Source organism: Peromyscus leucopus, chromosome 2 (assembly GCF_004664715.2).
Source record: "Peromyscus leucopus breed LL Stock chromosome 2, UCI_PerLeu_2.1, whole genome shotgun sequence".
Lineage (NCBI taxonomy): Eukaryota > Metazoa > Chordata > Mammalia > Rodentia > Cricetidae > Peromyscus > Peromyscus leucopus.
In genome coordinates, this window is record NC_051064.1 from 12,550,914 (window position 1) to 12,578,812 (window position 27,899).

Sequence of the window (27,899 nt, forward strand, 5' to 3'; positions counted from 1 at the left end):
GAGGGGAAGTATATTTTTTTTAAAAGGATGCAAACAACAAAATGTACATGCCTTGTGTAAATGTAATTCTGGCATGAATAAGGTCTTTAATGTGTTTATGCAGCAAAAGGTCAGAAGTGAACAGAACTGTCTCCCTTTTATCTTGAATATGTTCTGTCTTCTATGTGACTGTTGGTCCCAACTCATCTCTGTTTCTGTCCAGCTCTAATCTTCATCAGATCTGTCATTTGTAGGTGCCTAAGATTTGAACTATAAGTGCAAGCTGTGTTTTAGGAGGTTTCACCTTTAACAAATGTTCTAAACTTTGCAGAGGAGCAGTGCTTACGATGCTGTTCTGTCTACTCATACAATTGCTTTCCTATAACAGTAGGAAATGCATTTCCTTCTGAGTATTTCTGGGAGGTCTGGGTGGATTTCTGCTCAAGATTACTTGTATAAGAAAGCTGTTTTTTTTTTTCCCCCGAAAACAGTAATATACCTTTGCCTTTGCTTCTGTCCCTCTCTGTAATCTATACCTCTGTCTACAATCATTAGTACTGCTTTTAATGATATCTGGGAGCTACAATATTTGAAATGCAAGTTACTCTCTTCTTATTTTCTCCCTCCTCAAAGTACCACATGAGTTCATTAAGATAAAAATCTCTTTTAATAAATGGTGCTTTGCTCCATGGCTGCAGTGTTTTCCTATGAACAGTCTCAGAGTAGTATACATAGTTCCTATATGCACAGCTTCTATGGCATGACACTCCTAACCCATGATAAACCACAGGGTAAGCTCTTTCTCTTCCAATACTGCCACTTCTGAGTCAGTGGCGTTGCTTCATGTTAAGATTACATATGTGTTTTCTCAAAGCTTTCAGGTTAAATGTCTGTTATAAATTAGAATTGCAAATGCTCTGAAATGTAATTGACATTTGCTTTATCCACCAAAAGAGGAAATAAAACTTTGCCAGTGACAATCTTTCTTTTTCTCTTTTGTCTTCTTTATTCTCATTCATTTTTGTGCACTTTTGCATGCAGTAACCTTACACAAGTCATTAATTTACCCACTATCTCTAGTACCAATTTTCAAACTTAAAAGATAGTGTTGCTTTGCGTATTTTCAGTGGATATAAGTAGCATTTTAGAAAATTCAGAAATTTCATATAATATTGCACAAAAGTACTCTGTTGAAACATGACAAATTTTTGATAAATAGAGGACTAGCTTGCCAGACTTGATTTTCTCTATTGCTCTCTTTAGATTTCCAGCCTTCCAGGAGTTTTAAAAAGATTTTTGCTGTTATGTTTGTATTCATTAAAAAGATTAGAAATTCATATGCTTTGGATCAAATACTATAGTTACAGCATTTAAACATCTCAAGTGGCTTTCTTTTACTTTCAAAAATTATTTCATGATTTAATGCTTATTCATGTTGAACTGAGAAGTCTCCTTTTATGATGTTTATTTAACACTAAGTCATTCTTTACCCAAAAAACCTTGGCAAACTTCTGCATTAAAATACCATTTACTTAACTTCTATTTTGGAAAGGGCACAGTGATACAGAACATGCCACTTTGGGCACAGATTGCATTAATATTAATCTTAGATTTGTTTGACAAATACGATTTTAGAAAATATTCCTAGAATTTATCTAAAGAATATTTACAATAAAAATAAAATATGAATCAAATTTGGCTTTCTATCACAGAATGCATGGCTAATGTCTGAAATATTAACGGTAATGTTTCAGACATTACATGGAATGATTCTGATAACTAAACAGCTATTTAGAAGTATCTTGGTATTTCATTTATTCACATATTTCTAAAATATTTAAAATATATCTCTAAAGAAAAGAAATAAGATACACTCAAACAAGTTTTCTTCAATCATAATGGAACCATTACAGAATGCCACTTATCACTCTCCCTGGTTGCTCATTCAGCATCCTTAGTGATGTGCTGTCTTTGAGAAAATCAGGATTATTTTGTTGGTTCTTCTGAGGGAGATCCATACATGTCTTTATGTTCTTGTCAATAAACATTTAAAGTAACCATTTAAAATTATTATTTTTCAATAAATAGAGAAAAGCGAAGTTAGCTGGTGACATCAATTTGATATTTCTAATGTTTAGCCAACTTTTTTCCTAGAATATGTCTGGTTCTGTATTCTTGTGGTTACCTTCTATTCATAGTCCTGCAGGTTTTCATTTTACATTGAGTTCCTGAGATTCATCCTGAGATTTTATCAAGAGTGGAACATTGGTGTTTGAATTAAGTTTGTAATCTGTTGAAATGAGTATTTTCGGTGTTTAGACATTGCTTCTCCTTCCAAACCATTTGACTACATGTAGATCCCATTGTCTGGTGTCTGTCCCATTCCATTGTTCTATGTATCTTTTCTGGTAACATTACAGCACTTTGAGGAAGGTTATTTTATAAGTCTTGACTACAGTAGTATCTTTTTTAGTCCTTTGTAGTCCTTTGTTCTTTTCTTTCAATATTTTGCTGGTGTTTCTATGTCTTTTGCAACTTTCTAAGAGATATCAAATCAGTGTTAGTATCTGCAAAATAAAGTTACAGAGGAATTTTAATGAGTTCCCTCCCAAATTCATCTCTTATTTTTTAATTTTACTTTCATTATTAGTTTTAATATAGCAATACTGAGTCTGTAGATAATTTAGGAAGAAACTTCTATAGTAACAATATTAGATCCTTCCATTTATTGATGTAAAATATTACTATACTTACATAGAACTTCTTGGATACCATTCATCACTTGTGCATAATTTGTAGATTTATATGTGTCTTGTAACTTTTCTCACTTGTATACATTTGGTTACTTTTATAATGAAGTATTTAACTCAGGTTATGCAAATATACATGATAGTATGCTATGTTAGTAATATATACTTATTATTTGAAAATTCTATATATGTTTAAAATGCAGCTTGATTATATCCCACCCTTATTGCCAAGAACTTGTAAACATAGTTCCCTCCAACTTCATGCCTTCCTTTTGTTCATTTTATTTTATTATTATGTTTAAACTCATTAAATTTAATAGTTGTTGCCCAAAGACTCAACTGTATGGGGTCAGTTGCTGGGTCTTAATAAGCCAATCACTTGCCACCTTGTAGCTGAAGTTTTTCTGTGTCCTTCCTGGTCTGCAGCCTCTCAGACCCAAGTAAACACACAGAGACTTATATTAATTAAAACTACTTGGCCATTAGCTCAGGCCTACCACTGACTAGTTCTTACATTTAAACTCAGCCCATTTCTGTTAATCTATATGTTGCCATGTGTTTTGTGGCTTTACCTGTGTGCCATTACATGCTGCTCCCTGGATGGCAGGCTGGCGTCTCCTGACTCAGCCTTCCACTTCCCATAATTGTCCTTGTCTATTTATCCCACATATACTTCCCTTCTGACTACTGGCTAATCAGCCTTTTATTTATCAGCCAATCAGAGCAACACATTCATAGCATACAGAACATCCCACAGCACCACCTCTCCTCTAACAGAGATAAATGATTTTCACTGTCTGAGAAGCCATCAACTGCCAATAGCTTCTCAACTAGGGGTGGAGCCTAGGTACTTCTTCCCTATAAACCTGTATTTAAACTTTCAACTGGGTTGATCCTGTGTAGATATTATTCAGGTAACCACAGCTGATTTGAGTTCATATAGTCATATCATATCCAGAAGACAGAGTTTCATATTGCCACCCTCCTCTCCTTCAGTTTTTACATACTTTCTGCCCAAACTTCCAAGATATTTCTGGGTCTTGGCAGAAGGTAAATAGGTTGGTGTAGATATCCCATGTATGGCTCAGCATTCTAACTTCCTTATTCTCAGCACTTTGAATAGTGAGGAATTTCTGCATTAATCTTGACTCACTAAAGTAAGAAGCATCTCTGACCATGGTTGAGAGAAGAACAGTTACTCAGCATGCAGCTTGACAACATGACTAATCCAACAAAAATAATAGGTTCACTTTAAAGTCTCTAACTTCCTAAACATAAGTATTGTTTTAATTTCAAATTGCTAATTATTGGTATGATTGACTTTTATGTTTTAATTTTGTATTGTTTACCTTAGTTGATATCCCTAATGAGTTTCAGAATCTTAGTCTGTTGCAGGAATCTTAAAAGTTCTTATTAATAAAATCAAACCCGAGGCGAGTTATTGGGGTCCATGCTGGTAGATCAGAGAGACAGAACAAGCCACAGCTATCTCACCTCGCCAGATCCTCAGCTGGTCTTGTCTCCTCAGACTGGAGGCCTCTGAGTCCTCATCCGGAATGGGTCTCAGCTGAACTGTGTTGCTCCATAGCCTGAAAGCTTAACCAGCCAAATGCTTAACCAGCCAAATGCTCAACCAGCCAAATGCTTCTAGTTTCTGGTCCTCACGCCTTATATATCTTTCTGTTTTCTACCACCACTCCCTGGGATTAAAGGCTGGCTTTCTGGGATTAAAGGCGTGTGTCACCATGCTTGGCTATTTCCAATGTGGCCTTGAACTCACAGAGATCCAGAGGGATTTCTATCTCTGGAATGCTAGGATTAAAGGTGTGAGTGCCACCATTTTCTAGCCTTTGTATCTAGTGGCTGTCTGTTCTCTGACCCCAGATAAATTTATTAGAGTACACAATATTTTGGGGAACACAATACCACCACATTAGTCCATTTTTTTTTTTCAGATTTCCTACATATATAATTACATCATAGGAAAATGTTTTATTTCTCTATTCCTTATATATTTTGTGTGCTTCTTTCTCTTGTATCATTTTTTTATGAATTTCAATAATATGTGGAAAATAAATAATAGAGAGGATATTATTGATATTTCTACTCTGGATAGAAAAAATACTTCCCCAATGTTTGTTGTTATCTGTAAATAGACATTTTAATCAAGTTCAAGAAATTGCTTTCTGCACCAATTTGCTGAGAGCTTTGTCTTGAATAATTATTAAAGTTTTTTAAAACATTGTTTTGTCATTTTGTACTAGAGATGGTACACAAGGACTTTCACATGCTAGATATTCTACAACAAAGCTATTACTCAGCTGTAGATATTGAATTAAGTTATTTTCTGAATTGATTGATACAACTTTGTATTTGTTTAATCTGTTGATATGATGGATTACATTAATTTATTATTGAACAAGTGTGGCATATCTTAAATAAATCCTTTTGATTTTGGTGTGTAATTCTTCCATATATTGTTAGCTATATTTATTTATTTTCCAGTTCTAGGGATCAAACACTAGATCTGCACATCAACAACTGTTCTAACACTGAATTACATCCATATCCCATAATGTTGGATTTTACTTACTAATGTTTGGTTGAAGATATACGCATATTTTCAATGCATGCTTTAAAGTATTTCAGTCACAATAATTGAAAAAGCATGGTAATTAGCAAAAAAAAAACAGTTTCAGTGGAAAATCTGAAATGAAAATTATTCAAAGTAGGATGTTTGGAGAGGAGTTGGTGATAATTAATTAGATTAAGAAGATATTAAGATAGATCTTATATACTAGATATGGTAGTAAATGCCCATAATCTCATTGTTTGAGTTGCAGAAATGACTATGAAGCCAAGACAAGCTAAGCCTACTTAATGAATTCCAGGCTAATCAGGGCTACCAGAAAGAACTTGTTTTAAAAAATTTTGAATAAATAAGTAAACTAAAGTAGAAGTAGATTATAGCTCGAATTCTAATTCATCTTAATAATAAAAGCCCAGAGCCAGATATTGGGGTAAATGCTGAAAGATCAGAGAGACAAAGGAGCAAGCCACAGCTGTTTCTGACCCCACCAACTCCTCATCCTGAAATGGGGGAGCTCCTGACTCCTCCCACCTTGTATTTTTGTCTCTGCCCAGCCATATCACTTCATGTCTTCACTTCCCTAGTATGGGGATTAAAGGCATGCGCCTCCCAAGTACTGGGATAAAAGGCATGAGATTCCAAGTACTTGGATGAAAGGTATGAGATTCCAAGTACTGAGATGAAAGACATGAGATTCCAAGTACTGGGATGAAAGGCAGGAGCCCCCACTTCCTGGATCAATCTTGTGTAGCCCACGGTGGCCTTGAACTCCCGATCCTCCTGCTTCCTCCTCCCAAGTTCTAGGACTAAAGGTGTATGCCAACACAGCCTGGCCTCTATGGTTAACTAGTGGCTAGATCTGCCTTCTGATATTCAGGCAAGCTTTATTTATTAGAGCACAAACAAAATATCACCACAGTAGATCTTAAGAAATTGACAACTAACTTTGGAGTTAAGGAAAATGGGTAAGAATGATGCCTTGGGTTCTGGAGAGATGGCTGAGTAGTGAAGGGCTCTTCAGTATCAGAATATATAAACAAGTCAGAGCCTTTGCAGAGAAATATCACGATCCTTATTGTTAAGAAGCTGATAAATTAATTAGATTCCAGAAATTATAAGTACAAGCAAAAACCAAATATTAAAAGTGTTAAGATTAAAGTTATTATTCATACACAGATCTCTGTATTTAGTAGGTTTTTCTTTAACATATGTTACATAAGGGATAATTTAATAACATAGAAAAATTCATGAAGTATGAGCAAAAAAATGCATTTTAATGGGTGCAAAACAATAGTTCTGTATTTGTTACATGTCTTGTTGCAATGTAATACTTCACAAAAGCAACTTAAGGAGGAAGGGGTTTATGTGAAGGTATAGTCTATCATCCCATGGAAGTCATGGCAGCAGGAGTTTGGAATTGGAGGCAGCTTGTTACAGTCTATCAGGAGTTAGACAGCAGACAGCAAGAACTACTGGTGCTCAGCTTCCTTTCTCCTTTTACTCGATCTATAACTCCAGCCCATAGAATGATACTGCACACATTCAGTATGTGTCCTCCCCCGTCAGTTAACCTAGTCAGGAAATCTTATAGACATGTCCAGAGATGTGTTTACATGATGATTATAGATCTCATAATGGTAACAATCAAGATTAGTCATCACAATGCCTAAATGTTTGTGACTACATGCTTCTCTAAAAGAAAATAAAGAAAAACAACCAAATCAATCACATTTCATAGTGTATTAGAGATAATATTGGAAAGTTACATAGATTAAAATATAGTGTGTTGTGTTGTGTACAATTATCTGAAAGCAAGAAAAAAATGACTGAACTAGGCATTTGTAAATAGAAATTCAAAAAGAAAAATTGAATCCCTAAAGAAAATATAAGGGCAAATGTCAGTGAACCAGGAAATTGTCATTACACAAAAGAATTAGAGCTGTCAAAACAAAAACCTGTTTTAGAACAAGTTAATATGGGAAAAAATATGAGCACATTCAATAAATTAAAATGATGATTTATAAATTAAAGTGATGATTTAAGAGCAGTTGAATAGTTACAGTCTAGTCTACTTGGAAACCTAGGAAGGAAGAAATATTAGAATATTAAAAAAAGCAAACAATTAAAGATTTTTAAAAGCTGAACTTTAAAAAGAAATTCAAAATTATCAACATTAGAAATAAATAATAAAGGTCAATTGTTCTAATCAACTAATATTCCCAATCTTATGAGAACATTTACATCTTATAACAGTCCTTATCCAATGCAAATTGATATAACTAAATACTTTAAATATAGCACTTTGTGTCTTTTATAGCTTATACTATTAGAAGTACATGTTTATAGTTTTGAATTTATTCTGATGTTTGCTTATGAAACTTTTTATCCTTCAGTGACTTTTAAATTAAGATCCTAGATATAGTTGAAATATTTAGAAAGCCTGAGGTTCAAAATTCACAGTAATAATGACAAATTCATATATAGTATTTACTCTGTGGCATACATAACTAAGTATATTTCATATATTTACTAAGGAAAGCATCAGTCACCGGGGAAATTACATTTCATATTACAAAGCAATTCTGAAAGTTAAAATGAAAAAGGAAAAACAAACATGAAATTCTATAAAGATCAGATCATCAAAAGCCAGAGTGACAAGAGGAACAGTATTACACAGAGCACAGTGTATTAGGACTCTGAATACCAGTCCCCTACAATACCATAAATACACAAAATCAAAAGATGGGGAACTTTGAAGAATGAACTTTGAAGAAGCCTCTGGGTTTGAACAACACATCCTCTCTGCCTCCCTTCCCCCACTTGCTCATTTGGGGACAAACAAGGAACACATAGAGAATTCCAAGCAGGCAAAAGCCACAGCTCAGAGGCATAATGTAATTTGTATAAGAACACATAGGAACTAACCAAGCAGGCTTCACCAAAGGTCAGCATACCCTGAAAGCCTTTCCTTGTAACCGCTAATATACTCAAACTTTGCTTGTTCAGCTGAAGGTATGGAGTCTAGAGCGTCAGTAGTAAACTTTTTGGGAACTGACTATTCAAATCTTTGAGTGTTTAAAATCAGACATATTAGAAATATTTTTTTAAAGATTTATGATTACTTTAGCCCCTCTGTGTGGGCATGTGCATGTGTGCACACACTTTAGTGCAGGTGCACTGATCCATTGGATTTCCCTGGAGCTGGAGTTTCAGGTGTTTGAGAGCTGCCTGATACAGGTGACGGTAACCAAACTCCACTTCTAGAAGAAGCGGTACACGCTCTTAATTGCTGAGGCTTTCTCTCCAGTGCCTAGAAATATTTTTAACATAGAATTCAGCATTTTCTGCAGATGGGTGCTTCCCAAGACTCCCTTTCATCTCCTCTATTAGACAATACTAGCACTTGATTGCTGTTCCGACAAAGCCTTCTCAGTGATTATTTTTAAAAGGGTACATATTTATACACTTTTAAAAATTTACTCTACATATGTAGCATATATAACGTGGCATCTATTCAGAAAACGACCATAAAGAGTTATTGAGTCTAGCCGGGCGGTGGTGGCGCACGCCTTTAATCCCAGCACTCGGGAGGCAGAGGCAGGCGGATCTCTGTGAGTTCGAGGCCAGCCTGGACTACCAAGTGAGTCCCAGGGAAGGCGCAAAGCTACACAGAGAAACCCTGTCTTGAAAAACCAAAAAAAAAAAAAAAAAAAAAAAGAGTTATTGAGTCAAGTAGGCTAATTTTTTCTTGTCAGAATAATCAAAATAGTTTTTATGTAGCACGATTGTAAATAATTGGATCTCTTTCCCTTTCTCTCTCATTTTCAGTGTTAGTAGAAAGTGGAACTGTCATTTCATTTGTTGGTTTTATAAATTCTGGATATTGTAACATTTATAGAGATGTTGTGGGACTCGTGAAACAACGATTACGCAAAGTGGTGAGTTTCAACTTATTTGTTGATTTTTAATAATTAATTACTCTAATGAATAAAGAATGCTGGGTAGCATTTCTCATGCATATTGATCATAATCTTGTTTTATTTAAGAAAATAAAAGTTGAATTATTTGGGGAATTTTTATTTGGTTTATTTTGTATAATAAGCTGAAAGATGCAGGAATGAAGCATATGGAGTAAGATGTACTTATAAATTGCAAAATGACTAATAACCACAATATAAGCTACTTCATCTTCTTTGTCAGGGAAATGGAATTGAAAACCATAGCAAGGTACTACCACAATAGAACAGAAGGGGTAAGATGAAGTTCAAAAAGAAAAATTAAAGAACACCTGTCCTGGAGAAAAAATTGGTTTTCCATTGCTTACTGTTACCTGATCATCAAGTCACCCAAAAAAGATGTCTCCAGGAACACCTGTACTGAAATTGTCATAAAGTCTTTTCCACAGGGCCCCTAATGTGAAATAAATTACTAGATTATTGAACTAAAATAACTATCATTACTAAGAAAACATAGAATAGTTGGAATATGAATATGGCTTACTAGAAGAACACTTATAGTGTGTGCAAGGACCTGAGATCAGTCCCCAGTAACACACTTCAGAGCAAACGTCCAGACAATAGAAGAACAAAGGCAAGAGATAATTCCTATCTCAGTTAACCCCATCACATACAACCAATACAATGTTTCCACCCCATCCTTTCAGTTACTCCAATAACCATGTCTCCCAACTGAGGCTAAGGCTTATCACAATTGGTAGCTCACAAAAGCTGGTTAAAGTTACACTCGGATCATAAAGTAGAAAACTTCCACTATTTCAACATTTCTCAGACATCAAAATGTGTTCAAAAATGAAATGCAGGGTAGTGCTACAGTTCAGCTGGTAAATGTACTTGCCACTGGGCCTGACAAATTGAGCTTGATCTCTGGCCCACATAGTGAAAGAAGAGAACTGAATCCTGTGAGTTGTCCTTAGTCCTCTACATGCATAGCGTCATCATCATCATCATTGTCACCACCACCACCACCATCATCATCATCATCTCGTCATTGTAAACATCATCGTGGTCAACTCACACATACCCTGAATAAACAAACATTAAAGTAATGGAATAGATGCATAACTAAGTGACAGTGTTGTCAGCTATCTTGCATACACTGGTGTTCTTGACTGCATCATTGCTATAATATAAAATGAATAAAATAAAATGTAAATGTTTTCTCTGATTTCAATAAACTTGATTGCTAATATCTTTTAGCTAGTTGGTTTATGAATAACTGAGTTTCTGACAATAATGGTTACATGAATAATTTTATTAAAACTCTATTGTCCATATCTTTTGCAGAAAAAAACTAAAAAACTTGTTTATATGGGTAAACTTCGAGAGAAGGAGTCCTTTGGCGAGATCAGCATTCTTCTTCAAACTCCTTTCACGTGCACAATTATTACCGGACGAGAAGTTGAGATGACGATTATTGAGGATAAGGATATACTTGGTAAATGCATAAATGCCCTTGACCTGTTGTGCCACTTAATGAAATGGATTTTTGTAAAGGGCAGTTTTTTTTAATTGACAAATCGGGGTATACAAGTGTGTGCGGATATATATGTAACAGAGGTGAGAGAAATACAAGATAGATGATAGACAGACAGAAATATAGATGACCCCTTATACTATTCTGATTCAGTTTTGTTATTTTCAGATTATATTAGCCATGTTTTAAAAAATTGGGCTGAAATTACTAGTCTTTTTGATAATTCATAAGGTACTGTTAAACGTAGTAGCCCTAATTTTACATGGATGTTTTATGATCATCTTTAAGGTGTTTCTTTGATTATTTTGAATCAGGTCAAATATGTACAATGCTTAAAGTACATCCCCCCAATATACATGCATACCAAACACACATAAGCATACATGCATGCACATGTGCACACACACATATACACACAGCTATATTTTCAATATTTACATTTACTAAAATTTTATGGTTCTAGTAATCATAAAAGAATAATGATGTCATCAAAAATTAGGTCATGTAGTTGAATATAAGCAGAAATGAATAGTAATTAAGCCATAATACAATAAGATAGAAAGTGGTTCTTGAAACTAGATAATGTCATATACTAGATAAATAATGAACTAGGAGACATTTCTGGACATTAACATGGATGAATGATTTTCTGACACAAAATCAAAGTGACAGAATACTTGTATCCCAAATTTTGATCGTTTATACATCTGGAGAATGTGCAGACTATACTTTCTAAAAATCTTACTCAAAATGAAAAATCTAATTTCCTGTGTCTGTTTTAAAAGGTTGGGTTATGAAATGGCATTTGTTAATTTCCTTCCCTTCTGTGTCATTCAAATACAACACCCTAGAAGTTGAAGATCACTTAACAACATATACTAACTACCAATTAAAATAATATTTCTTTCACTTTATATATGCCATGTTTTCCCTTTCACTAAGAATATTGCTGGTATACATGAATATACTAGGTCTCCTTTTATGTAAATAAAGAGTTCACACATTATATTATTCAGAGTTTTCCAGAGAAACAGAACCAACTGAATATTTATATATGTAAAGGAGATTCACTGGAAGAGCTCAGGTGGAACCAGGAGTTCATGAAGCCACAGGGAATTCTCTTTGCAAAAGCCAATGTTGTTATTCAGTCTAAAGACTGAGGTCTGAGAACAAGGCAAGCTGTTAGGGAAACTGGTTTTGGTCCTAGTCTAAGACCAAAGATCAGAAAATGTGTGTGTGTGTGTGTGTGTGTGTGTGTGTGTGTGTGTGTGTGTGTGTGTGTACAAGTAGTGGGGAAATTTACTAAGTTCTGGGGTATGAATGTTTGAGAGTCTGTTTTCTTCATGCATGAAGATAATACATGTCATAATAAGAAGGGAGATAGAAATTAGAGATATAGTAGGGGGAATTCACCCTTCATCTGTCTTTGTAGCTCTGTTCATATATTGGATAATTGAATTTTACTGTTAACACTCTGACTGTGACCCTTCCTTTCCCAGTCTTCTAATTCAGATACTAATCTCGTTTAGAGATATCCTTATACACATAACTGAAAGGCTTTTCACCACCTAGCTGAGAATTCCCTAGCCCAGTCAAATTGACACATGAAATTAATCATCAAACACAGGAATGTGTTTCTTTCAAGCGTGTATTAGAATTTCCTTTGCCACCTGGCAGCCCCATATTTAAATAAATCGCATAGTATAAAGATTAAATTGTTGGTGTGCTTGCTATTCATCTTCTAAAATTTATTCTATAGTTCATTTATTTTAAGACTGATTCCACAAGGCTACTGTCATACTATTTCCTTGATTCATTAGTCCCTAGGGAGAATTATGATTAGGAACTATATTTTCTCAAAATTCATAAGGAAACAATGTTTATTCTAGAGTATCTTTATATTTCTACATTCTATATATTTTATGTTTTGTTTTAAGAGAGTTAAGACTACATTTAAAAAATGTAAAATAGTTCTAGCAAAATAATGCATGGTCTTTTTTTATTTAAGTTTTTTTTTTTCATTTTACATACCAATCAGAGTTTCTCCTCCCTCCCCTCCTCCTCTTCCCCCACCTTGCCCCCACTCCACCCCACATCCACTCTTCAGAGTGGAGAAGGCCTCCCATGGGGAGTCAGCAAAGTCTGGCATATCAAGTTGAGGCAGGACCAACCCCCCCGGCCCCCGCCTCAAGGCTGAGCAAGGTATCCCTTCATAGGGAATGTGCTCCAAAAAGCCAGTTCTGCATGGTCAATTTTAATGAAAGGAACATATTTACATGTGAAAAATTAACTTTAATTTGCACTCTGTGTGCTTGTATGCTTGTGCATGGAAGTAAGTGTGTGTATGGCATTGGGGATGGAACCTAGGACTTTACACATAGTCAAGTACTGAGACACTGTTTATCCAAAATTTGTTTCTTTAAAGTGATTATTTTAAGCCGAGGGGTGGTGGCACATGCTTTTAATCCCAGCACTTGGGAGGCAGAGCCAGGCGGATGCTGTAATTTCGAGGCCAGCCTGGGCTACCAAGTAAGTTCCAGGAAAGGCACAAAGCTACACAGAGAAACCCTGTCTTGAAAAACAAAACAAAACAAAATTATTATTTTAAATACAATTTGTTGTTTGACAGTTTCATATATGTATACACACACACACACACACACACACACACACACGTATATATATGTATTGTGGTTACTCTCTCTCAATACCAGCCCACATCCTCTTCTAATCCCTGTCAACATCCTACTCTACAAGACTTTTTGCCACATTTATGTCTTTAATTTTATGAACCATTACATTTAATTGTTACTATCTTCATGGCTATGGCTTTGGAACTGTCAATTAGAGGCTGATGAGCTCATGAATAAGTTCCTTGTCCTCTAACATTTATCAATAGCCAAAAATTCTCATGGAAGTGGTAGGGACCTTGAACCATCCCCTAGCCCATGACTGACTCTATACAAATCCAGTTAAATTTAGGTGTGGTCAGGAAATCTAAGCTGCTAGGAGATCATGAATGTAAGGGCTGTGTCTTTCCTGGAATATAATAATTTCATCATACTTCTCTCTATAATTCACCTGCTACATTCTTTTTATCCTGTCTCCTAAAATGTTTTCTGAGCCTTGGGGAGAAAAGTAGTATAAATATCCTATTAAGGGGCGAGCATACAACCATCAATTATTCTTGTTTGTTGTTGTTGCATTGGTAAATTTTTTTATTAACTCAAACAGACATATGCCACACAGACAAATGCTCCTGTATGAATAAAGGCAAATTCCTGTCAAAGTAATACAGTCCATGTTATAAGTACAAAGAGGGTAGAGAATAATAAAGGCAATATTCAGAAGTTGACAATGATGAATGACTGAAAGCCCAAGCCTTAAACTATTTTCTGTTAGAATATAGGATCCAGAAAAATATACTTCATCAGATGATAAATATCAAATACTATAAAACATTTATGCATTTTTATAATTTGATCAACTATCATATTTATCTTTTCTTCTATTTTTTATTGAAAATAGATTATTTTCATGTAATATATTGTAATTATTGTTTCCCTTCTCCAAAGTCCTCCAAGATCCTCCCTACCTTCCCTTTCATCTGAATCCACACCCTTTCTCTCTCCTTAGAGAACAGGCATCTAAAGAATATTAAAATAAAATAAAATAAACAAAAACACCAAAATAGAACAAAGCAAACAAACAGAAGAAAAGCCTATTAAAAAAAGCACAAGAAACACATATATACATCTATAGTAGAGACATAAACATTCATACACACAGTAATCCCACAAAAACATAAAACTGGAAGCCCTAACACATATGCAAAGGACATGACATTAAAAAAATGAAAAAAGAAAAAGAAAAAATGCTATGGCCACACATGAGACAAAGAACCTCCAAACATGCCACTAAAATAATTTTGTGCTGGCCATCTACTGCTGGGCATGGAGATGGCCCCTAAAAGTGTTTTGTATCTCCACTGAGACTCTGTTTTAGAGAACTAATTTTTCATTTGAAGGTGGTTCTCAACTGGAGATAGCTTCTATGTTAAGGATACTGGTTTGTGTCCACTTGTCCTCTCAGCATGGGGACTACAGCATTCCCAGACCAGTGTAGGCCTGTGTGTGCTGCCACCGTCTGTGTGAGCACAAGCATGTATTTATCCTATTGTGTTTATAAGGCCTTGTTTCCTTGGTGCTACCCACCACCTCTGACTCTTACACTCTTTCTGCCTCCTCTTTTTCAGAGTTCCCTGAGCCCTGAGGGGAGGGACTTGTTGGAGACATCCTATTTAGGACTGAGTGTTCCAAGTCCTTGAACTCTTTGCACGTTGTCTGGCTGTGATTATCTGTATTTGATCTTATTTGCTTCAGGAGGAAGCTTTTCTGATGATGGCTGAGCAAGACACTATGAGTATAATGGAATATCATCAGGAATCACTTTATGGCTGCTTTAGCTGAACAGCAATATTTGGTTTTCCCCTAGGTCCCTGACCTATCTGGTTTCAGGTTCTTGGCCAACCAAGTAATGTTGGGGATAGGTTCTATCTCATGGCACAGGTCCTTAAATCCAATGAGATATTGATTGGTTACTCCTACAAGCTTTGTGCAACTATTATTTTAGCCCATCTTGCAGGCAGGGCATCACTGTAGATAGAAGAAATTGTGTCTGGGTTGTGTTTAACTTTATCCATTGATTGTGAGCAAAATATCTTTCCGTACCATCAACATTAGTTCACACAGCTGAAGGCTCTAGGAAGGTACCAGTTGGACTACTCAGTGTTGTGTAGCTATTGTCTTTAGCAATAGGGCATTACCATCAATTTGTGGGAGCAACTCACAGCCTTGCCAATAGTTTGAGGGTTCCCATGGGACCCTTTTGGCCAAGAATTTGATTAGTTGTAACCCAGTCTGTGCACTGGAAGCTTAATTTGGTGATGAGATATGCCCCATTTTGCCTCTGTCCCCCACAGTTATTTTGCAGTTTCATTTAGATTGCCTTCACACACACACACACACACACACACACACACACACACACACACACACACACACACACCCTCCTCCCACACACATTAGGTCTCCATATGACCATCAGTTAGTTCTCACTTTAAGCTGTCCCTTTCCATATTCCCTTCCTTGTCTACCTTTCCTCCCACTCCTTCTTTGCTTCTTCTATTCCTTCCCCTCTTCATCCATAACTATCTATTCTCCTTTCCCCTCCTAGGGAGATCCATCCTTCCCCTAGTCTCCTACTCTCTAACTTTTGTGGTTATATGGATTGTAGCTTGCTTACTTACCATTTACTTAACAGCTAACATCCACATATAATTAAATACATGCCATATGTGTCCTTCTGAGACTGGGGTATCTCACTCAGGATGAATTTTTCTAGCTCTGTGCAATTGCTTGTGACTTTCACAGTTTCATTTTTTTAATGGCTGAGTAATATTCCCTTGTATAAATGTACCACATTTTTTTATCCATTAATATATTTGTTAACATTTAAGCTATCTCAAATTTCTTTTCCTTTCTTCTTTTTTCTTTTCTTTTCTTTTCTTTTTTCTTTTTGGTTTTTCAAGACAGGGTTTCTCTGTGTAGTTTTTGGTGCCGGTCCTGGGCCTGGCTCTGTAGACCAGGCTGGCCTTGAACTCACAGAGATCCTCCTGGCTTTGCCTCCCGCGTGCTGGGGGTGCACCACTACCACCTGGCTTGTTTCAAATTTCTGGATATTATGAATAGAGCAGCAAATGGCACAGTTGAGCAAGTGTCTCTGTAGTCAGATCAAATGTTTTTTGGGTAAAAGCTCAAGCATGGTATAGCTGGATCTTGATGTAGGTCAGTTCTCATGTTTCTGAGGAGTGGCCACATTGATTTCTATAGTAGCTGTACATGTTTGTACTTGCACCAGCACTGAAGGAAAAGTTCCCTTTGCCAGCATGAGCTGTCATATGTTTCATTGATCTCAGCCATTCTGACAGGTATAAGATCAAATCCCAAAATAGTTTTGATTTGCATTTTTGGATGACTAAGGATGTTGAACATTTCTTTAAGTGCTTCTCAGTCATTTGTATTTCCATTTTTGAGAACATTGTTTAAAACTGTACCCTATTTTAAACCTGGGTCATTTGATTTCTTGCTGTCCAGCTTTTGCATACTTTATGTATTTTAGATGTGTAGTTGGTAAAATATTTTCCCATTCTGTAGGCTGCTGCATGGTCTGGATGATGGTTTCTTTCACTTTGCAGAAGCTTCTCAGTTCCATGAAGTTTATTTATTGTGGATCTTAGTGCCTGTGTTAATGGTGTTCTGTTCAAAAAGTCTTTTCTTGTGCTAGTGACTTCAAGGCTATTTCCCACATTCTATTCTATCAGGTTCAGCGTATCTGGCCTGATACTGAGTTCTTTGATCTATTTGGATTTTAGTTTTTTGCAGGTTGATAAGTGTAGATTTATTTGCAGTCTTCTTCATGCAGCCATCCTGTTTGAATAGCTTCATTTGTTGAAGATGTCTTTCTCCAGGGTTTAGTTCTCATTTCTTTATCAATGATTAGGTGTCCATAGGTGTAGATACTTAAGGCTGAGTCCCTTGTATCCCTAGTCTTTGAGACTTTTATCAGGAATGGTTGTTGGATTTTGTCAAAGACCTTTTCTGAATCTGTTGAGATGATCATGTGTTTGTTTATTTGTCTTTTCTTTCTGTCTATTTATATAGTGGGTTATATTTATGGATTTAAATATGTTGAAACATTCCTGCATCTCTGGGATGAAGCTAATTGATCATGGTAGATAATTTTTTGATGTGTTTGGATTTGGTTTGCCAGTATTTTGAGTATTTTTGTATCTATGTTCATGCAGAAAATTGGTCCATAATTGTCTTTTTTTTTTTTGCTGGTCTTTATATGATTAGGTGTGGGAGCCCGTTCTCGGGTTCCTCGTGGCTTTACCCAGCAGGTCCGAATAGAGGATGATCAGGACCACTGGCCTGAGTGCAGGTGTCTGAGATGGCCTGCACTTGGCTGTGCTGGGGGAGGAGGTCTTTTGTTCCACCCCTTGGCGTCTCTATAAAAACCCTGGACCAGAGACAGTCCGGGCCCGTTGGAATAGGTTCCAGGCCCTCTCGAGGCTATCCTTTATTTTCTATCTGTTTATCTCCGCAAGATTCTCTGCTATAAATCCTTCTATCTAATATTTCCTGCTGCTCGTACTCAAGAAAACTCTGGGAAGCTGTGGGGTGGTGGGTAAACGCCCCACAATTAGGTATCAGGGTAATTATGGAATCTTACAAAGAACTAGGCAATGTTTCTTATGTTTCCATTAAGTGATGTTGTTTGAGCAGTATTGGAGTTAATTCTTCCTGGAAAGTCTGGTAGAATTCTGACCGAATTATCCTGACCCTGTTCTTTTATTGGTTGCAGTACTTTTAATTACTGCTTCTATTGCACCTTCACTAGGTATTGTAGCTCAGTTTAAATTGTTTATCTGCTCTTGATTCAGCTCGGGTAGGTTATCTATCAAGAAAATTTCCCCTCCTCTGCTTTTTGATTTTCCAATTGGGGGGTGGTGGTGGGGTCTCAGTAGTATTCTGTTACTGTCCAGAAGTCCACTGGGTCCTTGCCAAGTGTGACTGTCCCCAAGGGCTTTTGTCTCATCTGGAGACCTGTTGGACAAGCACTCATATACTAGCCTGAAATTAGGCCGCACAGCTCCCAGAACTTCTTTTCATCTATAATTTTGTTTATTTGGATTTTCTTTCTTTGCCCTTTAGTTAATTTAGCTAAAATTTTGTCAATCTTATGATTTTCTCAAAGACACCTCTCGTTTTTATTGATATATTTGTATTGTTTGTGTTTGTTTGCTTTTCTTTTATTGTTTTACCCCTGAGTTTGATTATTTCTGACATCTACTATTTTTGGTTGTTACATTTTTGTTGTTATTCTAGCACTCTCATGGTTGTTGCCAAGTTACTAACATGAGATTTCTCCAATTTTTTTTATATCAGCACTTAATGCTATGATGTCATCTCTTCGAATCACCTTCATTGTGTTGCGTACATTTGGATATATTGTGTTTTCATTTTCGTTCAATAATAAAACTTTTCAAGTTTCTGTCTGGGCACATTATTTATCCAATAGTGAGTTGTTCACTTCTCATGAGTTTGTAGACTTTCTGTTGTTTCTGTTGTTAACATCCAGCTTTCATCCATGGTGGTCAGATAGGATGCAGTGTGCTGTTTAATTTTCTTATATCAGTTGAGACTTGCTGTGTGTCGGAGTACATGGTCAGTTTTGAAGAAAGTTCCATGAGATGCTAAGAAGAAGGTATTTTTTTTGTTAGTGTTTGGGTGAAAGGTTCTGTAAATATCTGTTAGGTATATTTAGTTTTAATGTTCCAGCATTTTTGTTTAGTTTTTATGGATGATCTGTCTGTTGCTAGGGGTGGGGTATGACTGTGTGAGGCCCAATATGTGATTTAAGCTGTAGTGTTTCTCTTATGAACTCGAGTGTCCTTGTGTTTGGTGCCTAATTGTTTCGATGCAATGTCCCCTTGGTGAATTTTTCATTCGATGAATATTTAGTGTCCTTCTCTATCTCTTTTGGTTAGAAATTTTGGTTTGAAGTTTATTTTGTCAGATATTAAGATGACTACACTAGCTTTCTCTTTGAATCCATTTGCTTTTAATATCTTCTCCTATCCTTTACATTGAACTGATGTCTGTCTATATTTGATGTTAAGGTTTTGGATACAGCAGAAGGAGAAGGATGAATCTGTAGCTAGAGTTTTCCTGCCTTGCCCACAGTCAGGACAAATCTTTGTCACCCGCCAGTCCCACAGCCGCTCAGACCCAACCAAGAAAACACAGAGACTTATATTGCATACAAACTGTATGGCCGTGGCAGACTTCTTGCTAACTGTTCTTATAGCTTAAATTAGTCCATTTCCATACATCTATACCTTGCCACGTGGCTGGTGGCTTACCGGCATCTTCACATGCTGCTGGTCATGGCGGCGGCTGCAGTGTCTCTCTGCTTCAGCCTTCTGCTTCCCAGCATTCTCCTCTCTCCTTGTCCCACCTACTTCCTGCCTGGCCACTGGCCAACCAGTGTTTCATTTATTGACCAATCAGAGCAATTTGACATACAGACCGTCCCACAGCATGAATCCTGTTTGTTTGTTTGTTTGTTTTGTTTTTCTAGACAGAGTTTCTCTGTGTAGTTTTCGTGCCTGTCCTGGATCTCACTCTGTAGACCTGACTGGCCTCAAACTCACAGAGATCTGCCTGGCTCTGCCTCCTGAGTGCTGGGATTAAAGGTGTGCACCACCACTGTCCAGCAAATCCTGTTTTCTAATCTAATCTGTTTGTCTGTCTTTTAATTGGGAAACTGAGATTGAGAGTTATCAATGAACAGTATGTTTTGATTCCCATTATTTTGTTGTGGTGTCCACCCACCCCTCTTTGGTTTGCTTGTCTGAGATTATTTGATCCTTGTGTTTTATCATTTTCTGGATTTGTAGACAAACACTGCTTAAATTTGGTTTTATATTAGAATGTCTTTCTTCCTCCATCTATTGTGATTGAAAGTTCTGTGGGGTGTAGTAGATTTCAAGGCATCTCTGGTCTTCTAGTGGTTATTAAATATCCATCCAGGCTCTTTTGGCTTTTAGTGTCTCTATTAAAATGTCAAGTCTTATTCTAATATGCCTTTATATGTTATTTTGTCTTTTTTCTCTATCAAATTTTAATATTTTCTTTGTTCCTTATAGTTTGTGTTTGTTTGGGTTTTCTTTAATGAATCTGTTTCTACTTTCATGTCTTGAAGAGTTTTCTTCATTTCATTAGTGTTTGTTTTTTTAGTCATAGATTTCATTAATGTATTTATTTATATCCTCTTTAAAGTCCTTGAACATATTCATAATAGCTATTTTGGAGTCCTTTGCTGTGCTTCAGCTATATTACATTTCTCATGACCTCTGGTAGTAAGATTGCTGGGCTCTAGTAGAAACACATTGTCCTTAATGTGTTGATTGTGTTTTTATGCTGGCAACTAGGCATCTGGTTTTGGTATGACTGTAATTCTAATTGCTGATTTCTGGTCTTGTCTTTTTTAGTGAGTGTTCTGCCCCCTTTTTTTTCTCTTGCTCTCTCTTGTTCTTAGAAGACTGGTAGCTATGACTTGGCTGGTAGATAATCTGTCTGAGATTTTTGCCAGGTGTGACCTCTGTGGGTCTTGGGTAGATCTTGTTTCTATGTTTGGGGAGCTGACACTGAGGAATAGGGGTGGGCTATAGGGGTGGGGCTGAAAGGTTCCATAGGAGGGGGGGAACATGAGTATGCCACCAGGATCTGTGTAAAGCCCTGGGGATGGGAGCAGAGAGGAAGGAGAAACCACTGAGGGTTGTCTGCTAAAAAGCTGCAAGTAAGAGTGATTCTCTGGTCAGTTGTGGCTAGCAAGTTTCCCTGGAATGTCTATATGTGGGATTTGGTGGTTGAGACAAAGATATGAGGTAGTGGAATAAGTCTATAGGAAAAGATTTGCTGGGAATGGAGGCATAAAGGATAGGGAAGGCCACAGTAAGTGGTCTGCTACAAAGCTAGGGATAAGACTGGAGCATTGGAATTATTGGAATTGAAGGAAAGGTGGGAGAATAAAGATTGTCTATCTGGGTCCCTGGCCAGCATGGCCAGTGGGTTCCCAAGAAGTACATGGCCTTCATTTATTCTTAACACCCAGTCAATTCATGTATTTATAGAGCAGTTGCTACAAAGAGAAGGTTCACAGATTAAAGTTACTATATAGCATTTGTCTATGGGTAAAATATAAAATATTAAGAAGCTAGGTTGATATCACATCAAATTAAAAATTTAAAATAACAGTAGTAAGTCCCTCTACCTAGGATCTATGAACTCAACAGCCACAGGTTTTAAAACAAGTTAACAGTACCAGATATAAATTCCCTTCTGTGCAGTGGGATTCAAATCCAATGAGAGAGAGATTGGTTAGTAACATACATAACAAACATGTCACTGTTACACTAGTAGACCTGAAGCATTTTATGCTTTTCTTCTTGCTTTATAGCAGATCAACATAATTTTAGAAGCTTACTAACAGTATTCAATGATGGAAGGTCAGATTTCTAGAAAGCATCGATAGATTCTGTTCTTAGGTTTCATGAAACTGAAAAAAAATATTGATCATGGGGAACTTTCTCATATTATCTCTGGAGAAGTGTCAGTTTCCAAGACTCTTGAATTTGGAAAATGTTCATTCCTAAAGATGCTAAAGAAAAAGGTCTGTGATTTATTTTAAAGTTGTCAGATTGGGTCACTGTAAACCACTGGAGTCTGATCTATTCAATTACCTTCCATATTAATTATGAAGAATTTTTTCCATGGAATTTAACATGCATTTGAGCTTTTCTGACTTTCTCTTCCTTATATTGCAAAGCGTATTCTCTTTCATAGGTCTTTTGAGAGTGTATGATAAAATATACAGAAGTCATTATAGAAATCCTCTCCCTCATTCTTTACTTTTTTTGTACCTTTAATGTGTGTAAGAGTCTTAGAGTTTTGGTTCTTCACAACTAATTTTTTAAAGGTGTACTTTATGAGACATACTGCATATAGCTACTAAGCAGAGTCTTTTACTATACCCTTAGACTATACATGCTGATACCTTTTAGCTCAATACTTACAACTGCAGAAAATAAGTTCACCTAATAACCTTATTTTATAAAACAAGAAACTTGAATTTAGAAATAAATGATAACAGTGCTCTTTCTCCATTGCTCTTGAGGGAAACACCAGTAATTGATTGATTTGTGTTAACTTTACAGATGACAAGTTTTCTCAGTCATTATCTGGGGTTGCTTTATTTTCTGATCATTTTGAAGACAAGCTTTGTTAAATTTACAATTCTTGGCTGATTTGCTCTGCCCAGGCATTTCCAGCATGTATATTTACTGATTCCCAGATACTTTCAGAAAGTCTGAGATCATCTATATTGTTAATTACCAATATCAGGTTCTTAAATACCGTAATAAAAAAAAACACATTAGATTTTATAAGCATAGATAATGGTGAAAGCAGTGAATCCAGTAAAAAAAATTCTTTATGAAACTAATACTTTGTCTACAAATTAATTGTTTCTTTATTCTTTACCTTTCTCTTGTGGTTTCTTTAATTCTATAATGTTCTTCCCTATCAGAGATTACCTAAAACCCCAAACTTCTATGTAGTAGTTTTTAATGTCTTTCTTTTCTTTTAAAGTTTTCTAATTTTTAATTTTTATATTTTTGAGTCAGGGTCTCTCTATGTAATCCTGGCTGTCTTGGAACTCATTATGTAGAATGAGCAGATTGGCCTTGAACTCAAAGAGAGTATCCTGCCTCTGTCTTTAGTGTGATGGGATTAAACCCATGCACAACCATGCCTCTTAATATTTTGAATTAGATCAATAGACAGGCAAAAAAAAATTCTCTATTTGTGGAAATGGTTTATTTCTTTTTGTGAAACATGAATTTCATAAATGCTATTATAGATTCAAATATTCTATGAATGTGAATTTCAGAATTATCTAAACCCTTATGTAGATGCCTAGGGTCACAGGCAAAGTGACTCTAACTTTTCCTATAATGGATTAGATTTTTTTCTTTTAGCTTGTTTTTCCCTTCTGTCCTCCTTGATTTATTTCCCCTCCTCCTCTTCCTGTACTTTTTTCTTCCTTCTCTTCCTTTTCCTCTCCTAGTCCTCCTCTTCTTCATCCTCCATATCTAGTTTTTACTTCTGTTTTGGGCAGAATTTGCTATATAGTCCATGCTATCCTCAAATTTACTAAGCTACCCACCCTGGCCTCAAACCCCCTGCCACCCATCCCTAGCATCCTATGACCTGGAATTACAAGTGTCAGTAATCACTTATGACTAGAGAGCAAGTTTCTTTAAAGAAATATGTAAAATTATTTCTGTTTTCATTTTCTTTCTCTACATTTTTCATGAATTTAATTAATTATGATTATTTTGTTTATATTATATCAGATTCTTTATTATAGTTCTATTACCATTGTAAAGTATGGCTTTGTCAAATTCTTCCCTGAAGGTATTATTCCAGCAAGAAAAGCAGAGTTTAGGCCGGGCGGTGGTGGCACACGCCTTTAATCCCAGCACTTGGGAGGCAGAGGCAGGCGGATCTCTGTGAGTTCGAGGCCAGCCTGGACTACCAAGTGAGTCCCAGGAAAGGCGCAAAGCTGCACAGAGAAACCCTGTCTCAAAAAACCAAAAAAAAAAAAAAAAGAAAAGCAGAGTTTACATATTTTAAAATAAAAAATAGAGGTTTAAATTTTGCCTCATATTTTCAAGATAAAAAAAAGTTAGAAACTTTATTTTCCCTAAGATGATGATTCATGTCCAATAGTGCTTTTACCTACCCTGAATCAGGGAAGTGTTAATTTAATGGATTAAAGTGAAGCCACCAACCCCACAGGTATTGTTGAATTAGATATCTGACCCTGACTGTTAACACCATAATTTAAAATACTGCTCTTCATCTTCTGGCTGCAGGGCAGGTCTAAACATTTCTATACATTTCAGCTCTTTTGAGACTATCTCTACAGTTCTTAGGGCTTATATTTATTTGAAAAGGGAGAAGCCTAATGCATATGGTCAGTTTTAGAGACTTCCTAAAGTCTTTGTGTTCTTTCCCTAGCTTAATAAGTTTCTCTTCAGGATGGATAGAGTATTTCACCTCTCTTTAGAATTCTTGTGTATTAGTGATTTTTCTTCCAGGATGGGAGGTTTATCTCCCATAAAACTTTTCATCTTGCTCCTCACCAAATTGTTTTTTTTTTTTTCACCAAGTTTCCTGAATTATACATATACTCTGATTTAAACACATAAATGTAAAAGACCTGATGCAAACATCAACTTATAGTAAGAGCATGAGGCATTTATCTTTCTGGGTCTGGGTTATTTCACTCAGTATAATGTTTTCCAGCCCTATCTAAGAATCCTGTGCTGCATGGCTTATATGGCAAACACTGGCTAGCTGCTGAAAAATATTCCTTTAATTTTCCTATGCACATGGAAAAGTTAAATCCCCCAGCCTCTCTCAGTTACGTTGCAGTAATGTAACTGGCACTGAGTAACAGCATAAAAGGAACTTATTGTTGTTTGGCTATGAATCATATGATCTTCCATGATCTCACTCACAGTCTGGAAATGAAGTTCTCCAAAAGAGAATTATAAGACAGTGGGAACCTGAAGCCTGGAATTTTTGTTTCTTGGATGGAGCTGATCAGTAGAATAGCTCATCCAGGAACATCTGTATTGAACTTTGTTTTAGTCACAAATAAACATTGATTGAATTAAGGATCCAGGATTTTGGTTTGTTTGTTATAGCAACTAAAAGGTGCTACCCTGAGTCATACAGCTGACAAAAGTGCAAGATTTTTGAGGCAGTCTTTACAAGGTAATAATTTCCAAACTAAAACCTAAAATGAATCTGTTTTCCATTATTTTCTAACGTTCTGAAATTTTCCTCTTAAAAGAACTTGTCTGTCACACAAAATAATATAAAACAAAAATATCTGTATAAGGAAGATACATACTTCTATATGTCTATTTCTGAGCAGGTTGGGCAGTTTTGTAAAAAGAGCCTCATATGTATAAAAGATTCCACTTTAATAATACAGTATTGAAGCCAGGCGGTGGTGGCACACGCCTTTAATCCCAGCACTCGGGAGGCAGAGCCAGGCGGATCTCTGTGAGTTCGAGGCCAGCCTGGGCTACCAAGTGAGTCCCAGGAAAGGCGCAAAGCTACACAGAGAAACCCTGTCTTGAAAAAACCATAATAATAATAATAATAATAATAATAATAATAATAATACAGCATTAAACATAAATTAAAATTTAGTTGCATGTTTCCATGAACAAAGACAAAGTGCTTTATAGCATCCTATATTATATCTGAGAACAAAGAAGCAGAATTTAGCATATTTAAAAATAAAAGCAAAAATGTAAATGTATCATCATTTAAAATTAATATAAATAGATTATCTTATAAATTCTTCATCAATAGTAAATAAAAATTGACTCAAAACATTTGTAGATAATGCTAAATTTAACTTATTGATAAAATTCATACTGGTTATTTTTTCTACCTTCATAATATTCTTGACAAGTAAGCCTTTACATTTAATGTATCTTACAGAATCTCTTTTCTTAGGATATTATATCATAGGGACTGAATGAAAGCTCTTAAATTAAAATATTGTTTTAGAAGCCATACTAGATTCTCAAAGGAAACAGTGAAATGTGCTATAAAATAGCACCTAAAACTTTATTTTAAAATGTTGTTATAAAGGGCTGGGGAGATGGTTTAGTGATTAAGAGCACTGATTGCTCTTCCTGAGGACCCAGGTTCAATTCTCAGCACCCACATGCCATCTCACAACTGTCTGTAACTCCCGTTTGAAGGGATTCAACACATACAGATATACATGCAGATAAAAATTCTAATGAACATGAAATAAAAATAAAATAAAAAATATTTCTTAAAAAAAGATGTTATAAATACTTAGTCACACAAAACTGTTTAAAGTTTCTTTATATTGCAAGTTAAATTTGCATTTGAATTTTCAGTTTTCTACTCCATTGAGACACTCCATTACCATTCTAATACTCTTTGTCATACTTTTGTATTGATCTGTAGAATACATAAGTCTCAGAGTGTACAGGCAAATGATTGCTGAAAAATTGTGAGCCCAATGGGCAAATAAGAAAGAATCAACACAGGTATCAATCAGAGGTTTGTAATTGGAGAGTAGGAGGAACTCAATCTGTGCAATGCAGTATTAAGGAATAAAATTACAACTTGGAAAAAAAAGGAGAGGCTATTGTTCCTTCCTAGAGTTCTGAAAATGATAATTAAGCAAGAGGAATAAAAATGGAATTTGGTTGGTTACTGACTCTGACTGAGTCATGATCAATATTTAAATCAAAGTAGATTAATACAAATTTATAAGTGGAATAAGATTTCTCTTTGCCAGGGCGCAAACTCTAATAAGGGATTAAATTATTGCAATTGACTAAAGAGACCTCTAAACCCATGCACCTTTCACATAATCAGCCAACAAATATCTTCGATCCCTATATCTCTGGTTCTAATAGAATGGCAACTGAAAAGAACCTTAATTCTGTGAGTTTACAGTCTGATAAGAAACAGGCTGAGAATTGCTTTGTGAAGTTTAAAGAGTTTCTATAAGACATATTCTCTCTACTCTGCAATATGTGTTTCCTCTTAATCAAACCATAGAGCCTGATGCAGTCAAGTGGAGTCATTAGGTTTCTATTTCCAATACTGATTTTTTTTTTTTGTCCATTAGAGGCATCCTTTAGAGAGTAGTAAAGTATTTGTCTCCTAGTCACATATAAAAAAGGATATGTTCTCTATAACTAACATAAAAATCTTTTTATTAAAAAAAACAATTTTAAGGACCTGTTTGGATCTGTAGGACCCCATATAAGCTATTCTCAATATTGCATATCTATAATCCAAGGGCAGGACCAGAAAGTTCCTAGAAGCACTCAGGCCAATCAGCCTGGAGTATGCAGTAGCATAAGGAGGTTCTGTGTCAAAGGAAGTAGAAAATGAGATCCAATATGCAAGATTGTCCTTGGTTTTCCACACTGAGATGGTGGCACACATATTTGTTCTCATGCCCTTTCCTCCAAACAGATAAAATTTAAAAAAGAAAAATAAAATTTACTACTAAAATATGAAAAATGTTCAATATCTCTAATAATCAGGGAAATTCACAAGAAAACCTCAATAAGATATCTTTTCTTGGCCGGGCGGTGGTGGCGCACACCTTTAATCCCAGCACTTGTGAGGCAGAGGCAGACGGATCTCTATGAGTTCGAGGCCAGCCTGGGCTACCAAGTGAGTTCCAGGAAAGGCGAAAAAAAAAAAAAAGATATCTTTTCTTGATTAGAATGTATTATTAAACACAAAAAGAAACAAATATTGAAGAGAATAATGAGAAGGGGGACAGAATTTATGCATTGTTGATGGGAATGTAAATTT

The 27,899-nt window shown here is 35.8% G+C and overlaps 1 protein-coding gene across 2 annotated transcripts in view; it reads left to right on the forward strand.

Annotated features, from left to right (window-relative positions):
• Cnbd1 (cyclic nucleotide binding domain containing 1) overlaps positions 1-27,899 on the forward strand; it is a 357,869-nt gene that overhangs the window by 257,010 nt on the left and 72,960 nt on the right. Inside the window, exons 9-10 of one of the 2 annotated variants that reach the window (XM_037202380.1) lie at positions 9,148-9,257; positions 10,623-10,779. In XM_037202380.1, the coding sequence (XP_037058275.1) occupies positions 9,148-9,257; positions 10,623-10,779 (267 nt within the window). The remainder of the gene's footprint in view (positions 1-9,147; positions 9,258-10,622; positions 10,780-27,899) is intronic. The other variant, XM_037202379.1, reaches the window with a different exon arrangement.